At 41.7% G+C, this 25720-nt stretch overlaps 1 protein-coding gene across 3 annotated transcripts in view; it reads right to left on the bottom strand.

The window, feature by feature from the left end:
* Positions 1–9747: 9747 nt before the first annotated feature.
* The window catches only part of KIAA0930 (KIAA0930 ortholog), a 22933-nt gene continuing 6960 nt past the window's right edge, over positions 9748–25720 (bottom strand). For 2 of the 3 annotated variants that reach the window (XM_075210249.1, XM_075210247.1), the window contains exons 2-10: positions 24033–24181; positions 20837–20944; positions 18696–18773; positions 17653–17754; positions 16736–16876; positions 15555–15749; positions 14586–14748; positions 13576–13731; positions 9748–11255 (exon numbers count right to left, since the gene is read on the bottom strand). In XM_075210249.1, coding sequence (XP_075066350.1) covers positions 11215–11255; positions 13576–13731; positions 14586–14748; positions 15555–15749; positions 16736–16876; positions 17653–17754; positions 18696–18773; positions 20837–20944; positions 24033–24181 — 1133 coding nt within the window. In that variant the 3' untranslated portion in view covers positions 9748–11214. The remainder of the gene's footprint in view (positions 11256–13575; positions 13732–14585; positions 14749–15554; positions 15750–16735; positions 16877–17652; positions 17755–18695; positions 18774–20836; positions 20945–24032; positions 24182–25720) is intronic. The other variant, XM_075210248.1, reaches the window with a different exon arrangement.

The following is a 25720-nucleotide window of genomic DNA, read 5'->3' as shown; positions in this document are numbered from 1 at the left end:
ATAAAACGGCTTAGTGTGTGCCACGCCAGCTAAGTGAGTCTCCACATATCTGAACTAACCACACAGCACTGATTAAGCACCGATAGAGGAGCCTCTTAATGACCAAACTGCTCAGCACCAATTTGGTAAAAAATGATTTGCTTCAGGTCACAACTTGCACCCAAATTGAAATGTGGCTGTTTCTACAATGCTTTGTTTTAATTAAGCATTAACTGTTTGTTATCTTTATTGGGAGAAGAGCATCTTAAATTCAGTGTTGTGCCACCTATAACTCCCCCACCCCACCCATTGCTGCTGTAGACCTACAAGTCCTAGCATGCTCTTCGGCTTGTACTTGCAAATCAGATGGAGAGCTGTCACGGTAGGCCTCCCTTCAGCTGGAATCACTCGGATCATTGATGGGTCCTGTGGGCTATTGTGAAGTATCACTTTGCTGTTTGATCAGGTGTTGCAAGATTTTCTTTATTTTGTCTTCCAGTCCTATTCCTGCACTTTAGAACTATCCTGTTGTAGGACGTTTATTTTAGTGATAACTTGCTGATGCCTGTTTTAAATCTGATGTGATCACTGTGCATTTGACACTTGCTTTGGGCAACTTCCTGATTAATACTGTGTGTGTGTGTTTTTGCTGAGTTGCAAAGGAATGTACTAAAGTTTGTTACTTTTGAAACAATTCCTAGACTGTGTTTTTGAACAAAGAGCAGCTGTTCAGCTTAAAGGCGCAGAGGTACATGGTAACAATTTTCTCTCCTTCCAGGTTCCATGTGATATGCGGTTTAGTTTCTCTCTTCCAAAAGCTTAATTTTACCATTGTGTAGTCAATCATGTTGACCTAAAGCAACATTGTGCATTAGAGTAAGGCTGGATGGATTGCTAGATGAGCTCTGATTGCTGCTTGAATGGATGTGGGATGCCAGTGACCGCTCTCTTGGGATAATGGGACTCTGGCTGCTAGGGACATCATTTGAATTAAATATACCCATTTATATAGTGCTACGGCTTTAAGCAGCGATGTAGAGGGAATATGTCCTTCACATCATTCCGTGCCATGGTGGAGCTTAGGTTTTCTTAACAAACACGTACACACACAATCCCACATTGTATAAGAGCTTGTAAAATCACGTGTGGTTGTTAGAACTTTGCACCCCACCTTATTTCTCTAAGGATTAAACATTTGGGGGGGGGGGGGGGAGGGGAGGAGAGAGAATGTCTGAAACCCAGCATACTACAGCCAACTTTTCCCAAAGTAGGCCTGACTGCCACAGTTTACAAGTGAGACAGCACATTGTTAGGCTTTTGTTCAGGTGTAGTGTTCCAAGTCTGCAGGTGCTGGGGGGGAAATAAAACCCTTGATGTATAGATAAATAGTTGTCCTCTATTTTTGAAGTGGATGAGGACCAGCTCTAGCCAAACATAATTAAAATATTCCTAGCAGGGAGGCAGCGACCTGTCCACTTGTGATTATTGGCTGGGCTGCGGGTGACTGGGTGATATGTGGGCAGGGGTATAGGAATGTACAGACAACCACAGACTTTGTTCGATGGTGGAAAGAGCAGGATCCTCCCAACAGCACAATGTGATATAAAGCTCCTTTTACACTGATGCAATAACAATGGCCTCAAATGCCCCTCTATGGAGCAGAGTCCATCAATATTTGTTTGAACTTGCTTTGTATTTGTGTAATGGGGCTATTAAGGAATGGTTGTAAAAAGATTTTTTTTTTTTTTGTAATATTTTGCTTAGTTTCTATGATTGCACTATCAATTCTGCTTTTAGCGCTCATCAGTACATGGTGCTATTGTTTACCTTCTCTTCCTATTTTTTTTTGCCCTGTGAAATAGCCCTCGCCCAGCTTTCATACAGTGTTAGTCTGGAACTGATAAAGTGGTGGAAGATGCAATGCCTAGTTGGCTTGATACCTACACAGAGGGATAATATATGTTTACGAAACACATTCCCTGGTTTAGACACAAAAAAAAAACAAGTACATTGAGGTTACAGTCCCTTTAATGCTACTACCAGCAAAGAGGGTTAATCTGAGTCCAAGCATTCTCCCCAATTACCTTGTGTAGAGATCTGCTTAGCCATCATCCCAAGAAATACTAGAGGTGGCAAAGGAAGAAACACGAGTTGGTTTTCTAGGAAGTCTGAAAGTATTGTCTTCCAGCGATGGGTCCACTGGAAACAGGGATATAAAGGTCCAGGACAGGCGTGTCCCTCCAAAAGTTCATGCTCTTTCTCTATACCCCCAAAGGCTGGCCAGGACTCTGGTATTTTCAAGATGGGTGCTGGGGTTTTTGGTTTTTTAAAATGGTTTTCCCCTTTTAAAACTACTCTAACTTCAGCGGCAACCCCAAAGCTGAGTGGGCTGAGGAGGTACAGCTGCTGCTTCCACCGAAGGGCTGGGGCCTATTGAAGTGGAGGAAGTCAGGTGGGGGCTGCATCTCATAGCAACCCCCACAGTGGGCACAGGGAGTTTGAGGGGTTGACCTGCTGGATGGCAGCTATCTCTTTGGTCCCTTCACTATCTGGCATCTTCTCTCTTTGCTTTCCATCAAATAAACAGAAATTCCTTCTCCCCTCTCTGGCTCTGAGGACATAGTAGGGAGGTGGGTGTTGTTGTATGGGGTTTTAATTGTCTGCTCTGTCCTTTGTTTGATTTGTAATTATAAATCCACCTTTCTGTCATGTCTTGTAAGGGGAGTACATCCAAAGTAGAGGACTAGTGCTTGTGGGGTTTCCCACTATGATGGCAGAGCCAGCCTGGGCTAGATCCTTAGCACAGTATAAGCTTGCCTCATGTTCTAGGGAGGTGTGCAGGGATTCCCACTCATCCACTCCTCCCACGCGGGAGCAACACTTCCTTTCCTAGGGCTCTCCATCAGCACCTCTGAAGCCGATTTGGATTCAATGCCTAGTGAAGTCGGTGCAAGGTGTCAGCTTCCTTCAAAGGATCATGGACACATTTAGATAGCTGAAGGATCAGATGCTGGTGCTTGTTCAGTCCGGGGAGGGATCCGATTTTTTTTTCTCCCAGGAGGAAGGCGAAGTGGCTGAGGAATCTCACTGAGTTTTCCTTGTGGATGGATGAAGATCGCAGTTGGAAATAAAGTAAATGTTTAGTGTGAGCCATACGGTAGGCACTAAATATTGAGCACAGCGAGGATTCGGAAGGGCCTGGATTTGCTGCTCAAGAGGAAGAAGAAACAGACTTTCCTCCCCCCTCAGGTGGAAGACCCATTTAGTGAACTGTGCACTAAACTTGATAGAGGGTTTCAGGTCTCATGCAGATTACAGTCTGTTTATCCTCACTGTAGTGAGGGTACAGTGAAATAGCAATCTCTGCTTTGAGCACATGCTCAGACCACCTCACGAGCACGCATCTCTGACCACCACTGGTTTAATTTTGCACACTGCTACCTTAAAGGACAGGAAGATTGAAACCACTCTTAAATCCATTTACACAGCTGCAGGGGCTCTCTTAAATACATCTTAGCTTGTGTCAATACATTAGTAGAGAGGCAATCATTGATTGGCAGATGGATTGCATGCCAACAGACACCGATGTGGTTTGCTAAATCTGATGGAGCATATGTGTGAGGCCTTCTGATATCTGGGGGACGCCATTGCTGCAGGGCTTATATTCAAACATCCGTGTTCTTGGCAGCCTATACTCTCTGGCTTAGGGTCTGGGAGGTGGACCTAGACTCCCAAAGGAGTCCTTTGGATTCTGCTCCAAAGGATGAATTTCTCCTGGTGGAGGTCAACAAAGAAGAAACAGGCTTTGCCAGTTAAGTATCCAGCTCTGAAGGCCTTAGAGAAACAGCATGAGGGGCAGGTTACTCAGCTGGCATCTTGTAGGGTGGGTGCCTATTTGATTCTCTTTTAGGACCAGTGGTTCCTCTTCACCACAGACGCCTAAGTGAGAGGAATTGTTTCTCGATACATCGTAGGTCTCCTGAAGTCCCCACCGGCCTTTCTGGAGACTAAACAAAGCGGTTTGTGCGAAGGGGGGGAAGGCATTCAGTCTCTGTTGTTGTTCCAGTACTGAAGGGTGTAAGGAATTGGGGTTTTACTTGAATCTCATAAACCATATGGCTCCTTTTGGGGTATAGAGAAGTAGGCTCTTGCACTTTTGGAGTGATATTTCATGTGCACAAGTTCCTATATTGCACCTCTATATCCCATTCTTACCCATTGGACTTTGAAAATTGTTTAACCCAAGTGTAAAAATCACAGTTTCTATATTTTATTACCTCTGTATTTTTTTTAGGTAAATGTGTACTATACTTATATGACAGTGTTGCTAAGTCTGTTTACTATATATATCTAATTCAGAGAGGTTAGAGTGCCTTCAAAATACAAGAGTCTCATATAGTGTATTTGAAACTATTAATGTCTTATGTTGTGTTTTAAAATTAGAAAACCTTTTGAGGGGGGATGAATGCATATATTGCTACTCTTAGTTTTTGCTTAGAAAACATCCCTTTAAATTGTGTAATAGAAACCATATGCTATACTGATTTATACTGCTTAGTTCCTGTACGGAGGTCCGTACCACTCTGCAATGCAAGAGTCATTCTGGCACCAGCGGGCACTGCCCCTTTCACAGGAAGAAGAGAGGAATTTGTGCCTCCTCATTCCAAAAAATGTAACACGGGGGCTTTTCAACAATACACCCTCTTCTTATCTGTGTCAGTTTCCTCTACTGTAGCGTGGGAAATATTCCAGTCTATGGAAATACACAGATCAAGGAAAGTGAAAACACACAGCTTTCAGAATTTCAAGAAGCAGAAACTGCAGATTGTGATATCTGTTTATTTTTTTCTGAGCTATCTCATGTTGGAGCAATAGTTTATTCTGTTATATAAATAATGTTCTGCAACTTGTAGCAGCAAAAAAAAAAAAGTCAAAAACTAGAAGATTTAGAACATTTGACATTATTGTGAGTAAACAACACTTCAATACACCAAAACAATCTTCTGAGAAAACCAAGCTATATGCAATACATTGCATGTTCTTAAAATAACAATGTGGTTTTAGATCTGCAAAGGGTGTGCAAATATGGAGTATTCGATTTGAATTGTTCCACGCATGTTTTATCTTGTTTCTTGGAAGAAAAAAAAAAGTAAAACCTCCCCCCAAGGCAGAGAAATTGGACTTTTCCATGTGGATAGATTTATATTAAAACAAATAACACATGTAATTATAAATATGATTTAAAACATGCTGCCTGCAAGGAAGATGAAATGCACACGTTAAAACAAACTGCTTTTATTTAATAAATTAGTGCTTGGATGTAATAAACAAACAACTGATGCTGTAAATTAAACACAAGATCTAGATATTAAAAAGTTTAGCCACCAGCAATTGAATATGCAAAGTCTTGTATAATCAGTTACATAATTTACTTTTAATTGCAAAGATCCTCAGACAGAAAATCTGGTATGATATGGTCTACAGAGCGGGCTTAGGCAATCTGAATTGGCTTAGACTGTGGTACTACAAGTCACAGCATTTCCCAGCAGAAGTCCTTCACCTCAAGAGCAACAAGTTATAATAATGCTGCTCTAAAGAAAAGATTTATTAATTTAATAACTAGAAGAAAACAAAAATAAGATCTAGCCCACATGAGACTAGTATGTTATGTTTGTGGACATTTTATTAGGAATAACTTTCTAGTACAGAGTCATATACCCTTTGTTCCTAGAACAGCCTGAATTATTTGTGACATGGCTTCAACAAGGTGCTGGAACCCTTCCTTAGGGATTCTGGTCCATGGTCACATGATGGCATCACGCAGTTGCTCCAGACTTGTCGTCTGCGCATTGTCGTTGCAAATCTCCCGTAATCACCACAAAGATGATTGATTGGATAAAGATCAGGGGACTGTGGAGACCACCAGCATTCACCGAACTCAATGTCATGTCGTACAATGAGCTTGTGAAGATGTGCCTTGTAGCAGGGCATGTTATCCTTCTGGAAGTAGCCATTAGAAGAAGGGTAGACTGGCCACAAAGACATACACATGGTCAGCAACAATACTCCAGTAGGCTGTTTTTAAGCAATGCTCAAATGGCATTAGGAGCCTAATGTCTGCCAAGAAATTATTCCCCAAATTATTACACCGTCACCAGGATCCAAAAGTCATCAGACCAATCAATGCTTTTCCAATCTTCCACTGTCCAGTTTCAGCAAGCATGTGCTCACAGTAGCTGGCTTCCTGTTCTTAGTGGACAAGATGGGCACCCAAGGTAGTCTGCTGCTTGAGCCCATCCACTTCAAGGTCCAACGTGCTGTGTGTTCAGAGATGCTCTTCTCCTTACCCCTGTTGCAACAGATGGTTATTTGAGTTATTGTTGTTTTCCGGTCGGATTGATCCGGCCATTCTCCTCTGACCTCTCGTTAACAAAAGCATTTTCACCCACCGAACTGGCGCTCACTGGCTGTTTAGAGTTTACAGAGAAAGGTATGGTAAACAAGACACTTGTGCATGAAAATCCATAGAGATCAGCGGTTTCTGAGATACTCAAACCACCCCGTCTGGAACCAAGAATCACTCCACTGTCAAAGTAACTTGGATCACATTTCTTCCCCATTCTGATATTTGGTCTGAACAACTGAACCTCCCGATCATGCATCATCATCAGCTATTTATATAGCACCACTAATTCTGCAGCTCTCTACAGAGAACTTGCTTACATCATCCAGTCAATTAACCTACCAGTATGTTTTTGGAGTGTGGGAGGAAACCCACGCAAACACTGGGAGAACATACAAACTCCACGCAGATAAGGCCATGGTCGGGCATTGAACTCATGACCCCAGTGCTGTGAGGCAGAAGTGCTAACCGCTGAGCCACCATCCTGCTAATATACATGTTTTATGCCTTGAACTGCTGTCACATGATTGGCTGATTAGATATTTGCATTAACTTAAGGTGTACCTAATAAAGTATATACTCTTTATTATACCTTTTGTATTTGCCTAAAATACTTATGGACCAATGCACAGAAATATTCCCGATTACAGGACCTTACAGAGTTTCTGTGCTAGTAAGACTGCTTGCAGAGCTCACACTTCAATGAAGTTGCTATTGTTTATTCCTCACAGCCCTTAACCTCCTGTCAGTCTTATTGAGAAGCACTAATCATATACATAAAACAGCTTGAATGCGTAGCCAGATCTGAGAAGGGACAGAAAAAAAACAAATATAACAGCAGGTAAAGGAATAACAAACAACTTCCTGAATTTATAATGCATCAACACCTCTATAGCCGGAAATATGCATCTTACATCTACAGCACCATTATGACACCGAGTGCCAGATACAAAGCTTGAGAAATACAGTTGACGAGCATTTTATTTTGTACAAACATATTAAACACAGTGCAGTGAATTCAGGCGTTTAGAACAACCAGCAATTTAGCCCACACGAGTTTGTTTTACTGTGCCATCTAAAGCCATACTAGTTTTATATTGGGCTACGGTCACAAGGTTTTTTTTCCAAATGCAATCATTGGTATAAATAATCTGTGTGCACAGCTCAAAATAGCACTTTCTAAAACTCTCAGCAATCAGAGTTGGAGACTGATCTGTCTGTACATTACTTTAGGTTCTGTGATCTGTCCTGTACCGCTGACCTTTCTGCTCATGATGAGGTATAAAAAAAAATAACAATAATAATATTATTATAATTATTATTATTAATAGCCAAGCCACAGTACCATCTTGGATGGCATTTAACACCCTTTTTATTGATACAAGACTAAAAATAAAAGTTTAAAAAAAAAAAAACAAAGTGTTCTCTGCCCTTAGATGTATCCAAAGAGCCACATTCTACCCACAGGCAACAAAAATAAATGACTAAATACAAGCACGAAAAGTACACATTGATTGGCAGAAAAATTAGGTGTTAGTTGGAGATGTGGAGGGCATGTGGTAGGCGGTAAATTAAAGTTATTTGAAGGTAGAAAACCCCCTTTATATTGTTTTAGATATTTTTTTTTTTTTAAATGTGCATTCTTATTTAATATTAAAGGAATAAAGACAATAATCAGCAGCATCTCAGTCTCATTGAAAGTGAGCTATCAGATGTGCAGGAAGTTATACAGCTGAACAGTGTAAACTAAAGCTGTTTCCATGACGATAGAACACTTGCAGCCAATTAATGCTAAGGGAGTGGTCATATTATTTCTCTACGCTGTAGCTACTGTGTCCAGAACAGGAGTATAGTTGTGGGTCAGTCTATTTAACTGTCATGGCAACACCTAGTTGGGATGTGAAGTGTCTTTTTTTTTTTTTTTTTTTTTTTAAGCAATGAGAGAAACACTGAATGGACCTTGCTCTAAAACCACATTGATATACTGGATAAACTGTCACATGCATATAGTCAGTAACTAATATTTTGATTCGTCAGTCAGTATCGTATAAATCATATGTCGAAACACTACATAGAAACCCACGGTAGTAGCAGCAATGAGCATTAAAGTTGTAATTATTGAAACAGGAAAACATGGCATAAAATAAATCTTATTATTACTTAACAGTCCAAGGTCAGACAACCTACAAGTAAACTTGTTTCCTACTCATCTTGTGGCCTAAAACAAATATTCATGAGAATGTCATCAGCCAAGTCACTAATCACTAGTGATGTCACCAAGGCGGTGAGTGACCGCCTTAGGTTTAAGTAGATTGGACAAACCACAGTCACCGAGATCCAATGGAGACAGGCAGTTGCATCCAGCAGTGTAAACCATGACAGCTCCACAATTATTATTTATGTTTTTAAGCAGCATGATGTACATGGCATGAAAAGAAAATGAAAAAATATAGTATAAACTCAGACGGTCTTACACAGGGGGAACAAAAAAAAAAAATTCACAAACAAGGACTAGATTAACATGTTTATAATGTATGTAAAGTCTGTCCCTTTTTTTAAAAAAAAAAAAAAACCAACACAATACTATAACTACCAATCAAACCAAGAAAACGAAGTTGTAGTCATAATTTGCACGGTTTAAAAAGGAATACATTTTAGATATAAAACACGTCATTGCCAGGCATTCCATGCTCACATCTGTTCACTGGTTTGACTTGTAGGGGGGTATTCAATTGTTCCTCCGGGCGCCGCCGGAACGAGCGCGTTAAAACTATTACTGTTTATACGGTAAACTTGCGCGTAAAAACCGTTAATACGGTAGTTTACTCGCTGAATTTCATCTCGCAGTTCAGGGAGCTGCGAGATGAAATTCAGCGAGTGATTGCCGTATAAACGGTAATAGTTTTAACGCGCTCGTTCCGGCGGCGCCCGGAGGAACAATTGAATACACCCCGTAGGGTTCTAAGTGCACCAGTTCATCCAATGAGAGCAGCAATATTGTTGCCAAATTTATTTTAGCAATATGTTCCTTCCAAAAACGTACTGGGAAAAACCAGACCCATTTGTATCGGCTGACAGCTACTAACCTTTATGAGAACGCAGCTCATCAATTCACTAGGAACCAGTGACCTCATTGAGGCATTCAAAGTGCCTCATGTCTCGGCGATCCCGCTGGCTTCTAGCAAATTAATTGGCAGCGTTCCCATAATCACTGGTTAAGCGGCTTCCCCGCCTGTAGAAATCATGTGCACATGAAAGTTACTAAAAAAAAAAAACAAAGCCTAGAAAGATTAGCAGAGAAAAGTAACGAGGCCTAATTAGGAATCTTGTGGCAATTAGAAAACACAACATATTTAGTCGGGTGATTCAGCATATTCAACTTTATAATACTTTGCTTTAAAAAGTGAATACATTGGAACGTGATAAACAGAGCAGTTAACAGATACAGACCATTACAGAAGTTGCTAATTATGTGAGACTTGTGAAAAGATGCGCTTTTCAAATATTAAGTGAAATTCGGTTATTTAAAACAAACAAGTATTTGAAATCCTTAAAGCGTATCCATGGACAAGACACAGTGGAAGCAGCCGTTACGTGGCCTGAACCAATTATTCATTAGAGCGCAGCTTCAACGCCATTAGCGCGGTCATTCGTTCCTTGTGAATTGAAAAGCGGAATATTGGTTTAGCTCACCGCCTGCCTCACCCCACGCTGTAGAAAGGTCACAGGTACAATTTACGGCAATGGTATTTGTTTAAAAAAAAAAAAAGTGTTTCATCAGCAACTCAAATGTTAAGAGGAGCTGCCGAGATAGACACATGGCTTTGTCAGACCGCACACGCTCCTATACAAAACCACCCAACACAAAAACACAACCAAGATCCAGCAGCAAGACCCAAAGAACAGGCCCACAAGCACAGACATTTATATTACGTCTTACTTCCAAGTCCCCATTAATATACAAACAAGCCGCTTCTCCTGGCTTTTTGTCAGTACGGATAACTGCTTCCCGTCACACGTGATATATAGTCTAGAAGGAACAACACACGGAATTTGTACATGTAAAAAAAAACAAAAAAAAAAAAAAACACAATCTTGGAAATTACATGATCAAATTTATCTTCTTGCTTTACATTCCCTTTAAGCAAAAAAAAAAAAAAAAAAAAAAGTTATAATAAAAAGGAGTAAATAAACTGGATCGTATATTAAAAAAAAGGAACACAAAAAAAACAACAAAACGCAGTACTGTCAGAGTTTCAGAACGCCTGATGTAAAGTACTAACTTACAAACGTTGTTCTCACACTCTCGGAGGACAGTAGGATAGATGAAGACACAAATATACCAAGTTAGTCCATAGTCCACTGAATCACATCATGACATTCATTGAATCTTTTACCAAACCGCGTACAGACGTCGGCGCGTACACTGACGGTTTTTGTTCGCTTTGCGCTTGCAATAAAAAGTAGGTATAACAAATTTTTTTGTTTTTCGTATAAAGCACGGTTGTTCTACGACAGCCCCTTTCGTTGAAGTTAGAAAGTCTCCCACCGGACCACTACACGATGTAAGTGAGCATACACCAGAGGAGGAAGGGTTAAGAGAGGCACTTTTAGGACTAGCTGGTATTTCTTTTTTGTTCAACCCCCTTTCCCCACTGCAGGTGCCAGGAACAGGTTTTCGGCCTTGATGTTTAATAAACGGGCTCGTCTTTCGCTCTTTGTCCTGTGCGTGTCCGCTCCTGGACACTAGGTGGTAGTGTTGTCTCGGATCAGGCAGGCACTATGGCAGTGAAATTTCAGGTTTTCCCCAAAGGCAGTGCCAATGTTCTCTGCTATGACATCAGAATCGGCTTCTGTCGCACCTCCAAAATATCTGCAGGGAAGAAAATTTTGCTTAATACAGATGATTTTCAAAACGGTTGTAGTTCGTTTTCCCACTACAGAACTGCATGGCATTATTTTTCTTCATCTTTATTTATAGGGCACCACAATATTTCCACAGCGCTGTACAGAAAACAGACAGTGGCCCATGTAGGGTAGTACAGTACAAAACAATAACCAAAAATACCAGGACTTCACTGTGCAAGCCATGTTTGGAGCTATTGGAGTTAGAGGAGAAGAATAGGTAGAGAGACAGGAGGGACGAGGGCCCTGCTCGTAAGAGCTTACATCCTAAAGGGAGGGCAAACAGACAGGGGGCACAATGGGGAGCCACAGGGGATCAATCGCAAGAGGAGCGAGAAGGGGAGGTGGGAGGTGAGAAGAACAAGGACAGAGAAGGTTAGGTGGGTGTGTGGTAGGTTATGAGGAACAGATGAGTTTTAAGTGTCCGTTTGAGGTGTACAATTTAGGGGACAGTCGGTTGGAGAGTGGGAGGTTGTTCCAGTGGAGGGGGCAGCCCAGGATAAATCTTGGATTCGGGACTGGAAAGAGACGACGGTCGTTGGCCGATTGCAGGGAACAGGCTGGAGTGTGAATGGAGAGAAGGATGGAGATGTAAGGGGCAGTGGAGTGGGAGAGGGCCTTGTAGGTCAGGGTGAGCATTTTGAAGAGGAGTCTGCAAAGAAAGGACAGTGTAAGGCCAGGCAGAAGAGGAGAGGAGAGGAAGAGGAGTGTCGCAGCCAAGTTAAGTACAGACCTGTAGGGGGCAAGGTGAGAGAGGGGGAGGCCGGTGAGGAGAAGGTTACAGTAATCAAGACGGGATTTGGACACAGAGAAGGAGCGGTTGGCGAGGTAGGAGGAGAACCATGGGAGGACAGAGCCAGAGAAGGAAGGGTATGCAAAAGGAGGGGTTGGTCAACAGTGTCGAAGGCTGCAGAGAGGTCCAGGAGGATGATCAGGAAGAAGCGACCCTTATATTTAGCCGAAAGGTCATTATTAACTTTGTCCAGGGTGGTTTCAGTAGAGTGGAGCGGGTGGAAGCTGGATTGGAGAGGGTCCAGCAGGGAGTTGTCCGAAAGTTGCCCAGTGAGATGGTTGCAGACTACCCACAAGTAATTTAAAGGCATAGGGAAGAAGTGAGATGGGGTTTTTTGAGAATGGGAGAGATAAGGGCATGTTTAAAGGAAGAGAGGACGGTGTCAGTGGACAGTGAGAGATTGAAGAGGTGAGCAAAGTAGCAGCAGGCAGTAGGGGAGTGAAGGAGGTGAGAGGGGATGGGATCCAGGTGGCAGGAAGAAGGGGAGAGGAAAGAATGAAGGATTGGATATCTACACCCAAGGTAGGGTGGAAGGAGCACCAGAGTTGGTTGTTAGAGAAAGGCGGAGCGATGAGGGTGGCAGGAGAATGATACAAGAAGGAGATGTCAAGTCTGAAAGCCTCAGTTTTGGAGGAGAAAAAGGAGGCAAAATCGGTGGCAGAGAGGGAGAGCGGGATAGAAGGAGGCAAGGGGAGAGATGAGAGGTGAACATGGCAAAGAGGCGCCGGGGACTGGAGGACTGAGAAGTAATAAGGGACTTCCATGTACAGGACACAGATTGATTGGTTGAGTACAACAGAAATGAGATACAAGCCTTAAAAAAAGGTGGAAATCCTCACCCTTTTTTTTTTCTTTCTTTAAATAAAACACACAACATCTTCCTACCACCTCTTACAAACTCCATAGCAGTCACACAATGTTTTGCTTTGGTAGGTTTATAAACAGGTTCCTAAAGGTTGTTCATGGATTTGTGAAAGTCCCTTTAGAAAGGCCCAAAATACAAAAGGGAAAAGCAAAAATCAAAACAAAAAAGCAACAACAACGTCGGATTGCATGGTTCATTCAATAAACAATTACATTTTCATTTGAAAATGTTCTCAGTTTTGGTGTAATTTTGTTTGATTCTCATATTTGATTCTTGGGGGGGAGGGGGATTTTAATTTTGAGCGATGTGGTGTCAGACATCACCACGATGTGTGGCCGCGTGCGCTGCTGGAATCTCTGCTTATTTTTACAGAGGAATCTCTGCTTATTTTTGCTCTACAAGGTGCGAGCGACAATGTGCGAAGATCTCAGTCTCTTCGTAGGGGGTCCGGCAGCACTTGGCTCAGGCTCAGAACTGAATTTTCCCCTTGATGTTTTTATACTAGTCCTCAAACCTGACCCTCACAGTGTTAACATGGCGTTAGGTCAATAAAGGAGTGTGGAATAATCTCATTACTTTCATATATTCCACCCACAATACTGCTAACAATAAGGTCCCCCCCAGACTCACCCGACAGGATGCGTTGTAGTGGCAAGGTGACGTAGGTCAGATGTGCATAGAGTAGGAAGTTCTCATCAGTTCTGTTCAATTTCAGCCACGATCCCACCAAAGATCTCCCCGTACCAGAGAGGGAGCGCGATCTCAGGTTTGTTGCACTATGAATATCTGCGGATAGAGTCACAAGCAGGTCATACGACAGGGCGCATACAAACCAACCCTACTGCAAAGCCAAAACGGAGAGCGTACAAATTGTGAGCATAGACCTCCGCAGTTACAGGAGCGCATTACAGCTCGAACTGTTGTACAGGCTGTGGTGCCTGGAAAATTGTGATAACAAACCAGGCTTGTGCAAAATTATTGGGTAAGTCTTGGCAAGCCGCTTGCCAACAGCAGAACCAAGAGTCACGCCACAAGCCAATGAGACTCTACGACATTCTCCATCCACTCCGGCCTGGTGAATAGATCGAGGGGCACAACATGGGTAAGCAAAGCAATAACTAAGAGAATCCTGAGAAATGGACCTCCAAGGTTTTACTGAAAAGTAGTAAGGCTTTGTCTATGGAATATGGATAATAGGAACACCAACTGCAGGGACATGGGGCATATTTAGAACGCCTCTAAGTTTATACTCTTAAATTCTATGTTTCAGTCCCAATTTTAGCAACCACAACAAAAAACAAAACAAAACCGAGGAGCAAAATCTAACCATGGGGAATCATTAATCCTAATTAAATTAAAAAGTTACATGGCATAGTGTAATATTCACAACTGCACAGAACCTGTAGTAGCTCCTATACCACAAATATATATGTTACAATATTTAATTCACTGACTTTTTGCCATTGCTTATAAGACGACTTACAGACAGGAAGTCTGGTGTGTACAAAAAGTTTCCAACATATAGTCAGATTTATGTCAAAATAGATTTCCTGCTCAGGCAAGGTCGGGTAATAAGCACACACTTATTTATAGATTGTATTTTAGGTTTCGATATTACAGACAAAAATATTTCCTTGTACCTCCTTCATCACTGTCCCGGAAGAACTCCTCACTGTCATTGGCCGAGTGAGACTTCTTCATCTCCGCTATTCGGTTCCTGGGCACTTTCCGCTTGAGAGATGGGGAGAAGAAGGAGGGGCGATTGTTCCGTTCTGGAGTGGGCGGCGTACTGAACGACGTAACCTGCCAAGGAAATGAAAACACTCGTATTAATTTCCTATACAATACCAAACTAATACACCTGATGATCTAATGACAATCTCTAGTCTATTTTTTACTGCATATTGTGTAGATCTAATGAACAGGACTACTGAACCTAAAATAGAGTGGATTCTATTTAAAACTGCACCTTGTAACATTCACAAACATACGGTGCATGCTAAAGAACAACTAAAGAGCAAAAAATTAAATATATGCAGAAAGAGTCTAAGTACATACATGAGAATACACATAGTTAATAGCTACTGCAGTTCCTCTCCCACCTCCTCCCAAGCACTTCATATTGCCTCTAGCCCTGGCCCATTGGGAAGAGCTGCAGTAGTGACCACCCAAGTCTTTCTTTCCACCAATCCGCACCATAGCTTCCGTCTTGATATGGAGACTAGTCAGTTCTCCGGGGCTGTGAAAGCTCTGAATGCAATGTAGAAAAGTCGGGAAGTGTTGGGATAGATGGCGGAAAGAAGAAGTCCGGAAGCTCCACATCGCTCTGGGGCCTTCCAAAACGGAGTCAGCTCTACAGACAGAAGGGTTAGTGGTGGAACCAATGATGGAAACTAAACTAAAGGGCTTCTGAGTTTCATAAAATTTGACAAACCAATAAAACCAATTACACATATACAGTACTGTGTTCAGCTCATCCCTCCGGACAAGTAACAGGCGGCATTGAGGTTCTTTACGTCATTTCACCCCTGCTGAACTCCAGAGATCAGGAGAACGCTCCTGCTGAAGGACCCAGCTTACCGCTACACATGCAAACAGCACAAACTCACCCGTTCGTGTAGCGGTGACCCAGGGTTGGAGTCCTCCTCAGTACCGTAAGGAGAAGTGTCTCCCGTGGACACTCTGCTCACGGCCATTTCAGCGTGACCTTTCCCTTGGGGACCCTTCATCCGCACAAACTCCATGTTGTTATACTTGTAGAAGCCGAAGGACATCTTCTGAGCCATCTTCGCCGCCACGCTGACCTGTGCGCATAGGTGAAAGACCTTTTTAATAAATCAAGATTACATGGTGCGGAATGAACACAATAGCAAGGTTCTATAACAGTTTGTGGACTCGTCAACTTGATTGTGGATCTAAGCTTGCCACGATAGGGGCGATTCTAAATGGTGGGTTCATCGAGTTGTTGAAGGATCACGCACTCAGTCTACCACCATGCCAAATCACCCATTTCAGAAAGGACGAGAGAGTAGCCATGCAGAAGGGTGACCAAGAGATTCCATCTCAAAGCTGAGCTTAGAGATTTCTTTCCCCTCTCTTCATAAAAGTATTTTTATGACCAACTGGATTTAATCCAATTAAACCCTCCTAGATATACGGTCAGGATTACACCAGTAATAACTGCACTGTGCAAGCTCTTAAGCAATGAGCAGCCATTAAGAATCTGTAGTCTGAAAATAGTAGAACAGGGTTTGATAAACCCCACAACCCTTAACTTAAACATTGGCGAGCCATCTATCAATGCCAGTAGTTGCATATCCTCGATGGCAGCTGAAGAGATCCTTCAGGCTTCTAAGTTTGACTCACTGGCTCCTGAATTCTACCTGATCTTGTCCACCTTTGTATAAGAATACATTGGACCCAGCTGTAATGTGACACCATATTGTAGAAAACATTATGGTTTGGGCCTATGATTTATCATTAGTAGACAAAAATGGTTATGGTGTATGGGATAACCAATACAGACTATTTCTGCTTTCAGCAGATGTTTTGAAATACTGCCAGGAATATAGAACTTATTATTATAAATCTGTCACTTATGTAGAAGAATCTGCGTTTCACTCTTTAGAAAGTCATATTAGTGGCTGGTTGTGGTCTTTATAACACCTAAATTTTCCTGTGTGACATTTCCACAACAATATAAACTATCCCAGATGCACAACTCAAATATTTATATTTCTACCAGAAAGAAACACAATTGTAATCATCACCAACCCAGTACAATACCTACCCGGTTGTCATAGACTTTCTTAAGAGCCTCATAGCGGATGGACCCTTGGAAGATGACACCTTGAAACGTGTTTGTTTTGTCGCTGGCCACAAGCTCAACGCAAACCATCTCACCTTCCCCCACAGTCATATCACTGAATACCTTGAACACATGGACAGAGGGTTAGAATATTTACTCAATGTTAACATTTGTATCACAACTATGTTAATGCGTCACTGGTTCAAAGTGAAGGCTGTAGCCTTACTGCGTCAGCTCAGACAAGGACTGCCTACGCTGAAGGCCATTTAATAAGCACAGAACGGGTGCAGCACAAAGAGCCTTCTTTAGAGACAGGGCCTTGATATGTGCCAGTGCGATTCGCTTTAACCAAAAGTGCACAGGTGTGCGGACCGAGATGGTGATGTGCAGGAGCTGGCACCAGACGGATATGAGGAATTGGGCAGAGTGAGGGCACTCCTAATCATGAAATAAAAGGGCGGAGAGGAAACACCATTGCGGAATAGCCATCTCCAAAAAAACACCCTTGAGTTTAGTGCTACCACAGATCAGGCTATGTCCTATACACTGCCGGCCATTATGGTAAGGAACCTCCACACATTTTCTTTGCACCTCTATGGGATGCAAGGAAATAATGACCATAGATTCCGGCCTGAACATCGGTGCAATGCATCTCCATGGACTGTTCCAGAGACGTCGTGCTGGATTGAATCTACCCCAAATTAAAAGTATTCTATAGTGCGGCTCTTCTGATTTTCCCACTTCCCTGTGAAGATACACTAGTTTGCGGAGAGCAGAGTATAGGGACATCCCTGCCAGTTCCAGTCTCGGCCGGTGACGGGAAGCAGCAATGACACTTTTCCGCACAAATGAATAAAAATGGACAGCAGCTTATGATCTTCAGAGATCACCGTTATTACCTCTTCAAAGTTGTCAATCATGAAGAAGATATTGGGGTAACTGATCTTGGACTCCTCCCCTTTGCTGTCCATGGGGTGTTTGCTTGGAGAGGCAAATACTTTCTGAAAAAGTAGGAAATATATCTAATGAGACAAACACATTCCCAACCAGCAATCCCAAAAACACAGCGGCACAGCCTGAGGTCTCAGAACTGTGGTCGAGTCCCAGTTCAGCACCTTAAAAAAGGACTAAAACTTAAAAGTGCACCCACCACCTACACATAGGAGGCAGCCATATTCATGTCTGAACCAATAATCAGGGGAATGCATCCTAATCACAAAAACAATAACCTCTAGACAACAGATAGTTTGTGAGGAGAGTGCAGCCTAATTAAGCACAGAACATGCATCCCCCACCATGGTTAGGCAAATGGTTCACCAATTATTTTATTTTTTTTCCCCCCATTTAACTTACACAAACCCTTTTCTCTTTCCCTTTAAACCACCGATGCAAAATACATTTTATTGTAAAAATTCTACAGAGCTAAAGTAATATATTAGGGAACAATTAACCACATACACATCAATTCTTCCCAACAGTCCCATGATGTGTGTCATCAGTCATAACAATCTACGTGTAAGTGTCGGCAGATTTTTCACATCCAATATGGGCGTTTTAAACCCAATTATTTGCCACAAGGTGCAGAAGGACAAAAAAAAATAAAAAAAATCCAAGAAACAAAAAACAACCCCCCACCCACATTTTATTGGGATCTATTATATCTCTGATCAGCGTTAGGCATTACATCAGAAGTAAGAAAGTCTTGGCTCTCCAGCTGTTGTGCTTTTTAAACCCCCCCCCCCCCCCCCAAAAAAAAAAACAAACCTTAAATAAAGCAATGTGATAACTCACAGCAAACAAAAGTCACGTGACAGGAGGGGGCAGGGACTGTGTATTTAGCCCATATGGGATACGGAGTGAACCGGCGATGGGACAGAACTTTATTGCTTCAGACAGACCACACCTGAAACAGAATAATTTTTGGGGAGGCCTCCTTACTTACCTGGGATTTCTTCTTGTGGATGTGAATGTCCCCAGCATCAGATCGGGTGCACACTGCACACGTCACCATGTAATCCAGCTATGGGTAGGGGAGAGATGAAAGAGAGGGGTCAGTTCCATGAATGGTGGACACAACAAGAACAGAGGCTTCATTTACTTCTCCCTCTCCAGTGTCTAACTACAGAGCGTGGCAAGGGGCCCAGGGAAGGACTGTGCAATACCGCAGCCCCTTCTCTGTGGTGATTAAATAAAAGGATAACTTTATCACTGCCGCACAGGCTAACATGGAAATAAATGGACATTATTAGCCTCCCTTAAACTGTCCAAAATATACCAGAAAGGTATAATGTACCAGAAAAGTATATTTAGAACGACAGACAGGCTTGGTTAGGCCTTGTTTATGCTGTGTAGTTGTAGTAAAACCTTCAGGATTACGGTTTTGTCATTTCATGATGCCGATTTAATTAATAACCAGATCAAGTTTTAAAATAGATTTTTCTTTTGAAATGGCGCATTAATAAACAAGGGAGAAATATCACTTCTCTCTTTATGCCAGATGTCTCCTTATTACAGAACTGAAACCCGAGGTCTGTAACCGTTTCCTAAACCACCAATGGAAATCACCTTTCAACAATGTACAATATTTTACAAGCCTTTTATTTTAAACAATTTAGCTAAGAACAAAAAAAACCCAATCTGGGCAGCCAGAGGAGAGAATATTAAAAAAGATATCTGCACGGGGTCAGCGAACCGCGTTAGCATGAACTTTTATGGAACCGGGAAGGAGGTTTACAGAATCCGTTAAGACATCAAGGGGCATATTCAATGGTCCACGGTTTCCGCCGTGGAAAAACTATTACCAGTATTACGGTAATAGCAAGCCAGATTTCAGCTTGCAGCTCCCCGAGCTGAAATCCAGCAAGAAAAGTACCGTAATACTGGTATTTACGCGCCTATTACCGTAATGATGGTAATAGTGCTTGGGGCGCGTTAATTTTGGCTGTAACGCCAACAATTGAATATGTCCCCCAAGAGGAAGATTCAATTGCCGACGATCTGCCACGCGGACCTCACCGCGATGTCCGGCTGCGCACATAGCCAGTCATTACGGTAGGAATCTCCGCATACCTCTATGGCGTGCGAGGTAAAATGAACTGAGATTTCTGCCATAACATCGGAGCAATGTGTCTCCATGGATGTCCCGGAGACACATCGCTCTAAATTGAACTCCCTCAAGAATAAATTTTAGGTGGAGAAGTGGCTCCAGGAATTGTCCATCTCTGTGTTAAAAGTTCATCTGAACAAGGGTATAATTATATCAAAGATCCATAATGACCATCAAAGTTACCCCAAAGTCCTAGACAACATTCCAAACACACTAATTTCTCGTCGGCTACTTAACCATCGGTTATCCATGAGATTAGATGTTCGGCTTCATTGAACGGGATTCCTCCCACTGTATCGCTCTCATGTCAGGAACAGTTACAGTCACCAGGTTTTCGTACAAGCTATACCACTGTACTGTGGCTTTCTCCAGCGAGACCTTCACACAGAGCGTTATAACTTGTGCAGAGTGTACCTCATTACTGGTCGGATACTCTTACAGCACGACACCCAATCATCCAATCTGCTGCACGGACAGTGTGATTCAGCAGTATAGGGATTATTACATAATACGCAGTGCGGTATCGTGCACAGATCCAGTGGTTGGAGTTTCAAGTAGGATTTTAAAATTCATCTAGGAGCCTTTGTATTTCCTATTTTTCCCAAACCTGTTAGTCAACCTAAAGTAAAATGGTTACCTACAATCATTATTTTTCCTATAATTTAAAGTCTTGGGCAACCCAAATTAAGAGATCAGGTTAACAAAGGTTCCTAAACTTATTGTGAACATAAATGAAGATAGGAGGTGGATTTTATTTGGCCGGAGCAAACTTTAGGTCACATGGGAGTAGAAGTTTTTCATTTAAAAAATATGGCAGCCCTAGGTCCAAAACATCTTGGTGAATTGTTCTTATATTTGATATTGTTATATAATTGTTCTTATATTCCCTTTACATGAGGATCTTTAAATACCTGTAACGCGTGGTACCCATGAGTGGGCCAATACCAGTCTCATTCCAACCATGGACAGTTACTGACCTTCTGTAAAATAAGGTTCAGGTAGACGCTCTCCTCCCAATCTATGTCGGGGTCCCCAAGACCAGGAAGCTTCTTAGAATCCTTACGATAGACTTCAACCTCAACCTGCTGAAACCATGGGAATCACAAAGTCAGCGTCATTACCATGAAACATATACTGTGACACAGTGGTCGAAGCGGCAGTATGACATACCACCGTACGCACCCCCACTGCTATGAGACGTTATGTATATTAAACATGGTTATTTTATGACAAAACCAACGTAGATGATCTTCTGCATGTTATTTAAGCTGCCTGTTCATGGGTTGATCCTTCCAGCCCTCCCCCCAAGGGAAAGGATCACTTTACTATCTGGCCACACTGGAATAGATCCAATTGTTCAGACAATATGTAGTATACCCCTTCCAAGTGATTAACAATAATAATAATAATAATAATAATAATAATAATAATAATAATAATAATAATAATAAAGGTTTAAAAGCAAAAAATGAATTTGTTCTATTACATACCAATAGAAAATACAATGAAACCAAATTATGAATACAATAAAAACAACAACTTTAGAATACAAACAAAACACTGCTGCCATAATTAAAGTCAAGAGGTTTGTATCCACAGGCAGAGATCAACGGTCATTCAATGTATCTGTGTTAGAATTCCATAGATTGTAAACTTGCGAGCAGGGTTCTCTTATCTCTCTGTCTGTATGTATTACCCAGTAATGTTTTATTACGGTTTGTTCCCAATTGTAAAGCGCTACGGAATTTGCTGGCGCTATATAAATAATTGTTGATGATCATAGAATACAGAACGTCATACATACAAATACAATTTTCATGTCACTTGAAAATGAAAATGTGAAAGTTGTGGATTAGAATACTATACACAGGAGGGTCTAGTCATCATGGAGACCTGCCACTTGGTCAGCTCTGTGTTAACACAGAGGCGTTATAATACATAATTCATTAGCCAAGAGACGAAATCCAATATTCCTGTGGGTGGTCTCTCTAGCTGGCTGCGTACTGGAGAGCGATTGTTTTAGTCTATGTCCCCTATAAGCCCTTGTTTCCTCACAAAAATCAACCTAACTTGTGTGAGAGATTTCACTCCCAACACAACAGGTTGGGGGCACAGTCTAGCAGCAGTGGATGGGTGGGAGATCACGGAGGTACGATTACATGTCACCAGTTACATGTATGCAGATAGAGCCACATAAATGTTCTCTTACAGCTCGTACAGGGAGCTTAATGTTATATTCACATGCTACCTACACATCACTCATAACTCACCGCTGTCCCAAATTTACAACAAACTAGGGGTTTTCACTGACCCCCGTGTTTTGGTTTTGGGTCTGTATTAACTCCGTGCTTTTGTTTTGGCAAAAACCACCATCATGTGTTTTGGATCTGTATTTTTGGCTTTTTTTTCTCCTACATTATTATCTCAATAATATTAATTTCCAGTAAATTTTTGTCAAGCGACAAGAACACTGCTACCTGTCCTGTTTCTGCGTGAGCAATAGCACTGAGTAATGTCACTGGAGACTGGAGAGTGACAAGAACACTGCTACCCCTGTATCTGTGTGAGCAATGGCACTGAGCAATGTCACTGGAGACTGGAGAGTGACAAGAACACTGCTATCCATGTTTGTATGAGCGATGGATCTCCTGGTGAGGGAGGTACTTATGGAATCCAAAACCCACGAGATCCGACAAGGCAACAATGACGTTTAGCCTCAATTTAGATCCGAGGAAGCAGGAAAGAACCGAGCAGGCTCAGATCTGCGATGTTCGGGTGGGCTCAGTTTTCAGAAAACCAAGCCCGAGCATCTCTACAACAAACACGTAGTCCCACAGATTGGAACGTTGGGCGGCATGTTCCCATTATTTAGCAGAGCAGGGGAGAACAAGGACCACGTCCCCTAAAAGCTCCCTTGAATTGCAGAGTGCATCCATCAGCTCACCAAGGTGAGCAGGGACCTACCTCCCAACATCCTGGCAGTCAGGACAAACACGTAGACTATCATGGCTGTCTTGCCTGAATTGGGACAGCTGAGAGGTAAACAGCAATACAAAATAATCATTACACCTGTGCTGAGCCGGTTACACTCGCACTGCTTCCAATACTTCAATATACTGTGTATATTTTCACATAAATCTTGTGGGGTAAAAAAACAAAACAAAAACAAGACCACAAAACAAAAAAGACAACAGACTTACTGCCCCTGCAGGGGCAATGACATAAGTAGGGGGCATTCCCTTCCAAACCTCTGACTGAGCCAATACTTAAAGTGAACAATGTGTTTCTTGGATAATCTATATTAAGATTTATTTTTTTTCCTGAACACAAAAAAAGAAATAAAATAAAAAAATGTATTGACGTCTTCAGTCTTCCTTATTTCTGCACAGAGATGTCAGGTCTTACTAAAAGCTAAGCAATTTGGATTAAACCACTTAGGGCCTAAAAAGCTACAGCAAACAAGGTAATCCATCAGCTAAACCTGTCACATCTATTTAAAGTACTCCATCTTCCACAGTGTACCCAGGATTCAGATCACCAAAATATCTTAGCGGTGGAAAAAAAAAAAAAAAGACACCATTACATGTAATAACCAACGTATATTTACTCATGGATCCTATAATGTGAATAGAATCAATAACAAATAGTGTAGGGTGAGCTTCGTACTGTACGCTGCACATGGACAGTCCCTGTACCCGTGTAGATGGTAATGTACAGCCATCCTGGAATCAATATCCAAAACATAAATAGATAATAGACTTATAAATAAAAATAGCACAATAGGCAATTACTGCTGAGGTAAATAACCAAGGATTTGCACAGTAATTCAGTCATTTACCATGGTAATACTAAGGCACTTTTAATGATCGGTTTCTAAACATTAATAGTAGCACTATTATATAAGTAGTTCGGGCTGAATCAGTTCACTCATCTCTAACAATGTCACCGTACCACAGGGCACTGCTGAGCAGCAAGAAGCTGAATATTTAAATTTAAAAAAAAAGTACTAGCAGTTACCTCATAGATTGATAAATAACCAAAATTCAATAAAGATTTTTGTTTTGCCTTTCATACTAGTCACATGAATACTGTGCACAAGACCATTAAACGGGGCGTTCAGGTCATATACCGTTTTATAACATTTACCCCGAGGGTTACTCATCTGTTAATCACCTTTTTGCCTTCGTTGCCATTTGTGTTGACGTAAGAAAGCTTCCGTCGGACGTAGAACAGCATGTCATCCTGTCGTGGTGCCCACTTCTCCATAAAATACGTAGAATACATCCAGGTCCAAAATACAATACGGTCATCTTTAAAATAGCCTGGAAAAAAATAAAAATAAAATAGGTTTGGTTTTGTGATACCAATCAATAAAAAGGACACACAAATATAAAACAGATTGTTTCATATGAAGGGTGTGAGTAACATACATGTCTTATATGTACGTATTGCTGAAATAAAGATATTGGAAACATGGGCAGAATCATGAGGGAAAATACATGGCCGAATACACAACGTAACAGATACCCTTGTGCAACTTTTATCTTCTACCCAGAGAGTCGAGTACACACTCAGAATCGCTATAAGTGTGCCGGTCGCCTACACACCGTGGCGTCAGCCATTTTGCAAGCTGAACCAATATTCCTGGTAATGCATCCTATCCACTCACTAAACACCTAGTGCCTAAGCTGACACAAAATGGATGCCTCCACGGTGTAGCAGACCATTATATTTTACGCCTAGCAGTGACCCAATTCCAGTAATTATATGCCGATAGTCAATAAGGTTTCTCCACATGTGACAACTGTAATGTCAATTATCTATTTTCTTTTTCGGGAAAAAGATCGATGTTTCCCAACCCCAAAATGGAATCGGAAGACAAAAAGGTTACAAAGAACTGCACTTTAAGAGCATTGTATCAATGCATTATTATGTATTGCCCTAGAGTTCTCCCCTAGTATACAAAGACTACGATATCTAGCAAGGACAAAAGGAGACATTAGCTGCTGTAATTGATCCTGACAAAACATGTTCAGTTTACTTCACAATTACTGGATCTATTAACTGGCAGTAACATTAAAATCTTCATCTCCACCCGACCTCAACAATGGGCAGCCCTCATTATCCAACCCTTGTGCATTAATGAACTACCTCTTATGTAGGTAATGCATTCAGGACAGACTAAAATAGGCAAATATAACATAACATATCTGACCACTGAAACCAAAGAACATATTAAAAACTTCTCTTTGGCTGCCTATAGAAGGTCCCATAAGACTAAGTCACCCCCTCCCCCCCCCCCTCCCTCCATTAGTTCATATTATCTGAGTGCAGTAGGGGTGAATCCTGTTAGGGTCCGCGTATCTCCATGGCTGAGCACTGCTGATCTGATCCTGTCTTGGGCAGGCTGTGGAATAAAATAACCAACCCCCCCCCCCCCCCTCCCAATATTTTAATTATAAGTGTGTCACATTTTATCCTGCGGAAAAGTGGAATTAAATCGTTATCAGAACAGATTCTAGTTCCAGGTTTTCCAGGACTCCTTAGGTCTCATTGTTAAGAATGGGATAAAACCAGATACAAGCACAGTGTGCATCAAAGAGAGAACATCTCCACATCAAACATTTGAAAGGTGCATTTTGATTTGCTGAACTTCCCTGCTCGCAAAAAGTAGTAATACATTATTTGACATTAAAATGCCAAAAAGCTGTGCAGTAGAGGTAAAATATATATATATATATATATATATATATATATATATATTTTGAAACAAGTCCAACAGGGGCTCTTCAGCTGGCTGCCATGTAAGGAGGAGCGTCTTCTTCTGAGCCGGAAATGTGTGACCAATAATACACAGCCTA

This window comes from Mixophyes fleayi, chromosome 4 (assembly GCF_038048845.1).
Source record: "Mixophyes fleayi isolate aMixFle1 chromosome 4, aMixFle1.hap1, whole genome shotgun sequence".
Taxonomy (NCBI): domain Eukaryota; kingdom Metazoa; phylum Chordata; class Amphibia; order Anura; family Limnodynastidae; genus Mixophyes; species Mixophyes fleayi.
This window is presented reverse-complemented; position numbering and strand designations above follow the sequence as displayed.